Raw genomic sequence first — 10,835 nt, 5'->3', positions numbered from 1 at the left:
TGGGGCACGTGCCACGCTTGTGACCCCACTCAGGCCTTTTTCACCAGGAGCACCGAAGGGGAGACAGAGGAAGAGTGGGGAGGGATGAAGTGCTGCATGGGGAGGTCTGGTGCCCCGGGGTGGTCGCGTCTGCAACGGGCCAGGCCAGGGGGGCTTCACACTCGTCGTGCACTAGTGCAAAGGAGGGTCGGGCAGCAAAGCCTGGGATGCACGGGTCTGGGGAGCAGAGTGCTGAGCTTCGGGGAGACCAGATGTGCAACGGAGGGGCTTGGGGAGACCCCGGGAGGTGCTCCAGCCTGGGACGGCTCTCTGCTCCATCTGGAGGGGAACCTGCCGCTGTCGGCCGTGGAAAGCGTGGCCAGGTCCTGCCAGGTCTGCACCACGCTCTGGGCTTCCCTTTGGGGTGTGAAAAGCCAGGGCAAACGCAGAGGAGCTGCTCTGTGCCCAAGGATGCTCCTGGGCTGTGCTCCCTCTGCGGAGAGGACGGTCCTGACGCGGGCCTTTAAGTGCCCAGCACGATGCCAGGGGCAGAGCAGCAGCAAACAGACAAAATGCCCAGACTGGCTGTGCTGGTGGGGCGGCCGGTGGCAGAAGGCGCAGACAGACAGACGGACAAGACCCCGGGGCTGCTTGGTGCTGCAGTGTTTCACAGGTCCATTTTTTTGTGGCTTTTATAAACGAGGTGACGCACAGACAGACTTGGGCTCAGCGGCTCCTGCTGTGGGTCAGGGAGCGGACGTGGCGGACAGACTGACGGATGGGGGCTCGGGATCCCGTAGGCAGTATCGGAGGGATGCGCAGCAGAAGGACAGACAGAAGTTGGGAGCATACGCGGCCAGCACAGGCTTCAGGCAGCAGATCCAGCAGGACAGAAGGATGGCTGACGGACCAAACATCCAGCCTGACTCAGGCAGGATGGAAAGACAGACGGACGTGGGCTTGGTGGTGGGGAAATACAGAACACAGTTCAGATAGGGGGTAGAGCAGACAGCTGGGGACTTGGTCCATTTGAACAGACGGATGAACACAGGCACAGGATTTTGGATGCCCAACATGTGGTTCAGGTCGTAGACGGACAGACGGACTTGAGCTCTTGGCTCAGATGCCCAGCACATGTAGGAGATGTGGCAGACAGACAGACGGACGCAGGCTGGGCGGCTCAGACGTCCAGCACGTGGTTCAGGTAGGAGATGTAGCAGATGGCCAGGCGGAGGATCTCAATCTTGGAGAGCTTCTTGTCCGGCGGCAGGGTGGGCAGCAGCTTCCGCAGCTCGGCGAAGGCCATGTTGAAGGCTTCGACGCGGATGCGCTCCCGCGTGGCGTGGGCTGTCCGGTATTTGGCCGTGGCGCGCCGCCGGCGCCGCCGCTCCTCCCGACTCAGGTGCTGCAGGTCCTTCTTCACGGCCTCGCCCGGCTCGGCTATCCGGGACTGAGCGCACAAGCCAATGCCGCCGGCGTCCTCCGCGCTGCCCGCGCGGCCGCCGCCGCAGTCACTGAAGACGGACTCGGACTCGGAGTGTGTCGGGGGCAGGTCGATCTCTGTCTGGTCCGAATTGAGCATCATCTTTGCGGAAGAGGGGTGGACGGAGAGACGGGTGCTTCAGAGATGTGGTACGTCAGGAGGACAGACTGACCCGGGCGCGAGGTCGAAGCAAAACCGCTCTACTTTAAAGAGAAGGTCTCCGGATCACAGCAAGACCCTGGTTATTCTCCTCCTCTTCCTCCTCATCACACACGGCCTCCGCAAGGGAATTTCAAAATTTTCCCTTTTCCCTGGAGAACTCGTTGGGCGGGCGACAGCTTTCACAATAAATAATGTAAGAAAGATGGCGGGATGCATATAAATAAAATAAATAAATAAATAAATATCCTCCGCACGCGCGTGTGCACAGGGACCCCGGGCTCTTCCGTGCAGCCGTGGCAGGACCCAGTTTCGGAGCCGTCAGGTGTCAGAGCCGAACTCCTCCCGCGTGCTCTAGAAAACAGAAGCACAGGGGCTCTCAGTACCGCCCGGCTCCCGGCGGACACGAGAGACGTAGCTAAGAGCACGGCCCTTTGCTCCACCTGCCCCGCGGCGCTGGCCCCAGCCGGAGCAGGGCACGGCCCGTCCCCGCCGGGCTGGGATGGGGCTCCGGGTCCCCGGTCACGGGCGGCGGAGAGGGAGCCGGTGGGGTGGCTCTGGGAGAAGGTGGAAGCCATTTCTCCTGGCTCTCCGGAGAGAGGACAGGTGGTGGATGAGCGGAGGGGAAAAACAGACTGCGGGGGCGAGAGGAAGGGGGGCTTATTGTATACTAAATGAGCCCGTATGTCATGGATCCTGGCACCCCCGACATATGGAACCCAACACAGCTGCTTTGCTTGATGTGTCCAAATAGACGCTGGCTCCCCGCTCCCTCCGGGACGCTGCGCCGCCGGCCGGGAAAGCTGCCTCTCCTCTCCCTTCTCCTCCCCCCCGCTGCCTTCCCTGCGTGGCTCCGGCACGGGGGCCCCAGGCCCGCAGAGATGCCTCCGGCACCCCGGCAGCAGGTCTGGGAAAGGCAGGTCTTGCCGCAGGCGCATCTTGCCCCCAGGCAGGGGAAGGGCTGGGGTGGAGCAGGGGAAGGGGAAGAAACTTCATATGGGGAAACGCTGCCGCTGGAAGAGACGGCAGCCTGGCTGGGAAGCCAGCCAGGCAGAGATGTACAACATATTACCTCTCTCAGGCCTGACAAGCTTGTAATGAGCCATACGACTGAGAAATGGAAACTAAACGAATACGGACAGGCGATGACTGGGAAGAAATAGGCCACGTCCCGTTTTAAGACGGGCGGCGGGCAGAGCCCTTGATGTGCATTTGCAGAAGCACTGCCCAAGAAACACAAGGAGCCCCATAAGCGTATAGAAATGTCTGCACAGCCCCTCTGAGCCCCCCCAACCTACGTGGCTGTTTCTTTGCATGCTTACACGAACACACATGTACACGCACACGTACACATACACACACAGACACGTTTCCCAGCACACATGTACAAATGTTCCCAGTCACAAACTCCTCTGCGAGAATCCCACATCCATTTATGCACAATAATTTACACCCACGCTCGTAGATCTACCCCAAGTCAGGCATCTCTGTGTGCACACACACACTCACCCTTGCACTGTGATATTCAGATTTCACTAAAAAAATTAACCTGGTTTTTTTTTTCTATAACACAAGACCTTTCAGCTATGCGTGAGAGTACCAGTAAACCATCCAAATCCTAAACAAAAAGTTACTCTTGTAAAGCCCTTAGCCTGGCGATGATGGAAGGGCTGATGGAAACGTGGTTTTCAGGATCCATGGAGATGCCCTTTCAAGGCTCTGAGCTTGCAATAAACTGCACTGCCCTTAGAGCACGGCTGAGTTTGGTTTTGTCTTTAACTCGCTCTCCCTGCGATCAGCTTCAGAGACAAACCAGCCAGGGACCAAGAACCACAACCAACGCAGGAGCGTGCATCTCAGGTTCCTGAATTAACCCCATCTGCTGTAGCCGTCCACTATAGCCGTGACTCCTTGTTTAACCTTTTCCATTCCCCTCCCGCTTTAATTTCTTTTCTCCTTTCGCTCTTGTCCCTTTCCTGCAGACCCGGGACCTCCCTTCTGGTGCTCAGAGGGAGCAGTCCTGCCCTGCCGGCTGCTCTGCCCTCGGGAGCAGCGTGTCTGTGGGTGAACAGCACCCAAAGCAAGCCCCGTGCCTGGCCGGCGAGCAGCGGCAGCCCTTCATGGCCAGCTCGATGCTTGCCACCCCGCTCCCGCTCACAAGAGCTGTCCCCGGAGCATCGCTCCCAGCAGCAGCGGCTCCTGGCAGCGGGGCAGGGCTGCTGCTCCAGCCACGAGCGCAAGCTCCGGAGAGGCTGCGGCCGGGCCGGGAGAAGGAGGGAAGGTCGGCTCTGGGGTTGGACACGTGCCACGGCAGCTCTGGCGCTTTCAGCTCCCGGCCCGTGGCGAGGAGTGGGTGCGCGGACGTCCAGGGTCACGCTCACGCGCGCAGCCCCGCACCTGGTGTGCGCAGCTTCTCTTTAAATACTCTCCCCCCTGCTCTTGGGGTCAGGGAACTGCATTCGATCTCTTGCACCAGCTTCACCGCTCTTCTGTCTCCCGCTTATCCCGGCGCTGCTGCTCTGAAAACAGCAGGCCTGTTCTCCTCTTGCTCTGCAAACTCAGGTGCTGCCTCATCCGACCGGGGCCGTGCTGGAGGTGCAGTCCACGTGTGGGCGAGCCACCCCGCTAAGAAACTGCTCCGCTGCCTCCTGGCCCCATCGCTTCAGCACAGGGCAGGGAAGGAGACAAACAACCGCCTCCTGTCCCCTCCCAGGACACCAGCACCGAGGCACTCCACTCCATCCTGGAGTGGCGGAGGCTCCAAAAACTCCTTCTCCTTGGGCAGACGGGGATGGCGACCTGGCCCAGGAACAGTCTGGGAACTGCTCCCTGGTCTGCCGCCGTCCGCAGAGGTCACGGGCTGTGGGACATGTTGCTGTCGCTGTCTCGGTGTCCTTGCGAGTGAATTTAAGGTGTATCAAACACGGGAGGCAGGAGTCCTGCACGGGGGTCTCTCAGTCGTGGAAGGATGTCGGCAGGAGACGCCGGACCATTTGCATGATGACAAGTTTCAGTACTGGACCCAAATAAACTCCTTATCCCACTCCTCCTTTGCGGGGTCAGCCCAGTCCTCAAAAAGCTTTTACTTCACATGGGTGACTTGTGCTCTGAGGGGCTCTTTTTCACTCTTTCCTTCAGACGAACTGTAAACTGCCATCTTCCTAAATTCATCTGTTGCAAGAACCTTGTTTAAACCTACACTTGCTCCAGTCCCGCCTTCAGCAAAACCCCAGTAACGCTTAAACTCCCGATGGGAAGCAATGCTTCCCACCTCCTCGCTTGCCCTTTTCCTTACGCTCCAGACCAGCAGCGTAACAATTTTTGAAGAACTGCCTGGCCACGCAAAGTCTGTCTGAGACCCACTTTCAGGCCATCTGAATGGAGGCTCCTTTTCTTTTTCCCGATTTCAGAAATCCCCCATGCCACCTCCAAGCCCAAAGCGAAGGATGCGCAGGCAGGTTTGTGCGTTAAACCTGGCACCGAGGTCAAGCCCCCTTCCCGAGAGAGCCTGCAGCTTTGCACAGAGGGCTACCTTCCTGCACCGACCACGCTGCTCGTCTCCCTGTCCCTCTCCCCCACCTGCCACGCTACCATTTCAGCAGCACCAAACCTCGCAGCAACGTCCAGGAGCACCGCTCACCCATCCCCAGGACAGCCACCTTACCCCCAAGCCGATGACCATTCCCAGGCTCCAGCTTTTCTCTTCCAGCAGGATGAAGCTCAAAGTAATCCAGGGAGGGAGGAACCGCTTGGCTCATCCGTCCATTGAGGAGGCAGAAAGTTTCCCCGGGTGCGCACGGCGTCCTGCTCCGTGGGACGGACCTGGGGGGTCAGGGGGAACCCCGGCAGCCTTGGGGCCCAGGCATGCTACTCCTTGGGCAGGAGTGCGAGTGGGCCACCGCACGTCGAGATGGACGCCCCAAGGAGGCATGTGCCCCATACGCTATATATACACCCCAGCCTCGCACGCCGGGTCCGACCCCGGCAGCCTCATTGGCCGCTCTGGTGCTCCCCCCCTCATAAATATTAAAGTCAAGAAAGGGGATGCCATTGGCTGTGCGGGAGGTTGGAGCCCCCGGGAGAGGAGGGAGGTGGAGGTTGGATGTGGTCCTGGAGGGTGGATGGAGGTGGTGGGCTGGGAGGGAGGGAGGGAGGAGGGTGGGGGTGCTCCGGGAGAAGGCGACATCTGTTCTCCATGCATATTTCATAAAGGAGAAATAGAGAGATGGGAGCGAGCGTGGAAAGGGGAGAGGGAGAGACAGACAGGCAGGCAAGTCCCTGCGCCAGGGTGGGACGAGGAGCAGCGTCTGCAGAAGAAGCGGGACCGACGGCACAGCCTTCCCACTGGCGTGCAGCCCCCGCAGCCGCGGCGTGGGTCCTGCGTGAGCTGGGCTGTGTGTCCGTGCTGTGCCGGCATGCATGCGTGTCTGCCTGCACGCAGCCGCGTGATGCACGGGACTGCGGGTGCAGGTGTGGGGCGGGCGAGCACCGGTGGGTGCCCAGACCACGGACAGGCTCTACCAGCAGCAACAACTATCCCATAGGTCCTGCCTGTGAGCTGCCGTAAAATTCACCTGTAGTAAAGTTTGGTGAGGAAAGAGAAAGAAAGTGAAAGAAGGAGGTGCCCAGAATACACAGGTATTGCTTTGAAACACTGATTCTCTATTTAACCGTGAGACAATGATCTCTTTTGTGGGTTAGACTTGGTCTCTGCCTCTCACCCTTCTCCGATTTCGAATTCTCCTGTTGAACTCTGTCTTGAGAAAATCTGCTCGTTTGTCCTCATTATCAGTAAACTGCTCTGAAATCCCTGCGTCCCCCATCCTATGCATATCCCAGACCGCCCTGCAGTTTGCTTGCTGGAGTCTTCCACCTTCGTCCTCTCCCTCCTCCGAGTGCTGGAGGTTATGGCCCCCCTCCTCGCCTCCCTCCCAGGCCCTGGGGGCTGGTTCCCCCTCCCCTGCGCGGCAGGCGAAGCCCAGGTGATGGGCACTCGCACCTGGGCGGGCTCCAGCCCGTGGCACGGATCAGCAGATGGTCTCGGAGTTTGCAGGGCGAGCGGCGGACGAGGCAGAGGGATCAGGTGGCAGCGAGAAGCCTGCCTCACCATTGCTATGGCACCGATTATAAAACAATATTCGCCTAATGAGCTCGTGGCAATAGCCACATCCGCCCCGAGACGAACACGCGGGCGATGCACAGCATGCCTGGATAATGCACTGGATGCAACGCACGTCATGCATCTATCACACGCACGCCCTGCGCACACTTCTCACGCACAAATCACTCCTCTCCCACGTGTGGGCACACGAGCAGCACATACACGTCCCCATGCGTGTGCACACCCTTCACCAACCCCTTCCAGCCCCGTTGCACACCCCACGTCCCCCTGCCTGTGCACACACGTCCCCCCGTCCCTCGCCTGGGTCCCCCATCTCCCCCGAGAGCCGATGGGCTGTTTGTATTTATTTCTCGCTCTGCGCTCCCCGTCCCTCCTCTGTTCCCGTCTCGCCTGCCCACCCCGAGGGCCAGCTCCTCTCCCCCTGCCAGGACGCCAGCAGGGCCCCACCTCTCTCCACAGCTGATGCTGGGCTGCTCCGGGCATCCTGCCGGGCTGGGCTCGGGGAGGAGGGGAGGGAAGGAGCGGAGCTGGCTGCCGGAGCCTCCCCACTGGGGACGCCAGGCCCGATCTGTGCTGGCCTCGCGGCCACCGCCAAGTGCAGCTTCCAGGCGAGCGGGCAGGTTTCGGCTCCCGCTCAAGTTCTTCTCTCAAGTCGAGGCACTGGCAGATCCATCCTCCCACCCCGGATCCTCGCGGCTCTCCCGGGGAGCGATGCACAGTGCTCTGCACGGATGCAGACCGGCTGGCTCGCCCCCGGGGCAGGGGACACTAACTGGGGACATCCCTCTCTGCTCGGCTGCAGTGACACAAGCACAGCGCCCGCTCCCAGCAGCCGAGGCCCCCTTCCCATAACGCCGTCACCTTAACTCTGCCCTGGGATGACGCAGACTCTCAGCTTTCCTCCTCCCGCAGGTAAGAGCTGAGATTGCAAAGGCCCCTTCGTCTGTCAGCATCCAAATTTTGCACTGCCGGGAGGGAGGATTTCATCTGGGGACGTCCCTCAGCTTGGAAAACGGTTGCTTTTTGTACCTGAGAAGTGTTAACAGGCAGGATGCAGCCCTGATGCTGAGCACACAGCCCGCAAAGCCTTGCAGAGCCGACTGGCTCGTGGAGGGTGAGATGAACACCGGCAGGGCTGTGCCGGGGAGCGGGGGAAGATGAAGCCGCAGCCACGGGTCTCGTGGGAGGGTGACGGCAGAGTGAGAAACTCCACACCTTTCTCCTGCAATCCAAGCCAATATTCCCCCCGTGGCTGAAATCCTCCCTGGTCCCCACTCAGAGCCTCCAGCCCGCGGGAGCTGCCGTGGTCCCTGCGATTTTGGCTGCTGCCTCTTTCTCTACCTCCTCAGCAAGAACTTCTGAGCTTCAAATATGCTAAGGCTGGCCAAAAACTGATGAGATTTGGGGGAGGGAGAACAAGAGACCCTCTGGCTTTGTTCTTCACTTCAGAGTTTCCCAACTTCCTGGCTGGCAGAAACTGGTATTCCTTGTCAAAACCAACCAGGTTTCTTAACTGCAGGAGCCCACAAGCTGGAGCCTGCAGAAAACCCTTTTCAACACAGCGTTCAAGAAGAAAGAGGCTGGTGAACACCCGTGGGAGCACAGCCAACTTTTAAAAATCTCTCGATACCTTCGGCTTGACCTGTGAGGTTGATGGACCCAGGTGGGTCCATCGCGGCGTCTCCATCCAAGGGGATGAAGCCCTCCAGGACTTGCCCACCTCGACCCACAAGGTGCAGGGATCAGCTGCAGAGAGGGGAGCTGTGGCACGGGGCCGGGAGGACCCGAGCCGGGCTCGCCGCTGCAGGCCTCCTGCGTGCGTGCAGGGAGGGCACAGCGAGGTATGAAAAGAGACTAGAAGAGGCAGCATTTGGCAGGAGATGAGGCGACATATTGTACAGAGCCACTGGGGACCACACTGGCCTGGGCTTGTCAGGGAAAACAGGCAGCTTTAACCCTTGTGCTGCTGGAGCAGATCCAGCCAGAGTTTTGTAACTTTTATACAGTGAGGGGCTGCACACCCAAACAACGGGTGGGAGATCTGGAAGGACATCCCTGCCACAACTCATAGATGCTGGAAAGACAGAGTCCCCGGGGGGGGCATTACTGCTCCTGCCCATCAACTGGTACCTTCACGCACGTGGTGGGACTGCACCCCATCCAGCAAGGACCCTCTGCAGAACAAAAGGCGCTGGGCTCGCCGTGTTCCTGTGACCACCCAGCTGCTCATTCATGGCAGAGTCTTCTCTGGCAGACCTGCCTTTTTGGACCATTCCCTGCAGCCAAGCCATCAGAGATCCCGTAGCATCCACAGTGTCGCGTTTGGTGCCATTATACTTTGTCCGGACATGCACAAGTGCAGTTTGCGGAGGGGGCAGCTGCCAGCTCCATCACGTCTGGTTTGCAGCACGCTTTTGCAACCAACAGCTGCAGCGCAGGCGGGCTGCGAAGGTTCAGACGCTCCGCACAGACGGCGCGAGGCCTCGCTGACCACACTGCGATGCTCAGCCGGGTGATGCTCCAGCTCCCAGACTCTTCGCAGACAGCGAGCGGGAAGCAGAGCTGTTTGGATTGACGCTGGAGAAGCACCGGGGCAGCCTGTTAACCTTCACTCAGGGTGATGATGCCCTGCGAAGCCAGGGCTCAAGGCCTTTTTGGGCAAACGCGTGTGCACGTGCAGGCTGTCTGTGCAAGCTGGGTGTGCACAAGTGTGCGTGCACGTGCAAACTTGGGCTGCAGAGTACACGTGCCTGTGGGTCGGTGGCTGAGCAAGGTCCAGCACCCCTCGGCACATGCGTTTGTGCACACACCCCTGTTTACTTGTGCATGTGCCTCGCTAATAACAGAAGGCCCCTGATCTGCACGGCTCTCTCCACGCCCTAGCCACGCTTGCCTGGCTAGTGACAGAAGCTCTCGGCTCCGATAGCCCCTCTCCTCTCCTCGCCTTTGTCTCCCTGGCTTTTATTGAGTGCAGGTTTTGTGAGCGGTCGGTGACAGACGGCCCCGGTGCTCGATAACTAGACAATCTGTCACCACCACCACTGACAGCTTTCACAAGGAGCCCCTTTCCTTTCATCCTTCCCGGTTCCCTTCGCCTCTGCTTGTCCCCCTTCCACACGTGCTCTCTGGCTTTGTTCCCCCCTAAAAGCCAAATAGCGACAGAAGCTCCTGATCATAATATTGCTCTAATCGAGTCTGTCATAATCGGATCCAATCTAATTACGTTCAGATCCCTCTCTTCTCCTGACTCTCTCTATTGCCTGTCCATCTGTCCCTCTCTTCCCTTCCAGTCTTTGTGTCCATCCATCTGTTATCTGCAGGCCTTTCTCCCTTCCCATCATCTCCCTGGGCCCCTGCCCCATTCGCAGCGTGGCCGCCCCGGCCCTTTCCTCCAGCGGCTCCCTCTCCAATCCATCTCTCTTAAAGGCCTCTCCATCAATCCATTTAGCAGCAGCTCCCTGCCTCCTCTAGCCCATCTGCTTCTCCCTTTCTGCTGGCTGCGAGATGCAGAGATGCTGTTTTGTTTGTATGTCGATCTTGATTAGCCCCAGAAACCTCACTGTTAAAGCTGTGCTGGCACTGGGGAAAGATCACCTGGGTAGCAGAGAGCTGTAGGTCCTAAGCAGCATCCTCCATCCCTGCCTCACCATCTACCTCCTCCGAGCAATTGCACCACACACAAGCGCTTGGGCCGGACACGCAGGTGAAAGAGGCTGGAGATAAAAGGACGGGGCCCCAGGAGCACAGGGCTGCACGAGGCAGACTGGGGAAGAGCAAGTTTGAATCAGCTTCTCCCAAAACTACCTCCTTTTTTCTCCAGCCCTGGTATTTTCCTCCAGGAACGCACGCAACTGGCTGGATGACGGACAGACGGATGGACAGGCGTGGTGGTGGTGAGATCTGACCAGATGTTCTCGCTGCACACAGAGAGAGGACAAGGTCAAGCAGAGCCAGGGCACTGGTACCCAGTGTGGGAACTAGGTGCCCAGGTATCATCGGGGTGTTGTGGATTTGGGGCGCGGGGTCACGCCAGGGTCTTCTGTGCCTTTCCCAGCAGCAGCGGGTGCTGGTCTCTGTCAGAGACAAGGGCAG

At 59.3% G+C, this 10,835-nt stretch overlaps 1 protein-coding gene across 1 annotated transcript; it reads right to left on the bottom strand.

Annotated features, from left to right (window-relative positions):
- Window positions 1-490: 490 nt before the first annotated feature.
- NHLH1 (nescient helix-loop-helix 1) lies at window positions 491-1,968 on the bottom strand. The gene has a single exon (XM_075175984.1). The coding sequence runs from the start codon at window positions 1,562-1,564 to the stop codon at window positions 1,160-1,162; it is 405 nt and encodes a 134-aa protein (XP_075032085.1). The 5' UTR covers window positions 1,565-1,968; the 3' UTR covers window positions 491-1,159.
- Between the last annotated feature and the right edge of the window lie 8,867 nt (window positions 1,969-10,835).

This window comes from Calonectris borealis, chromosome 29, assembly GCF_964195595.1.
Source record: "Calonectris borealis chromosome 29, bCalBor7.hap1.2, whole genome shotgun sequence".
In the NCBI taxonomy this organism is placed as follows: domain Eukaryota; kingdom Metazoa; phylum Chordata; class Aves; order Procellariiformes; family Procellariidae; genus Calonectris; species Calonectris borealis.
The sequence above is the reverse complement of the archived record's forward strand: the minus strand, read 5'-3'. Positions and strand labels throughout refer to the sequence as shown.

What these genes read in the sequence shown, in the direction of transcription:
- NHLH1 (XM_075175984.1), bottom strand. Translation starts at nt 1,564, where the DNA reads ATGATGCTCAATTCGGACCAGACAGAGATCGACCTGCCCCCGACACAC.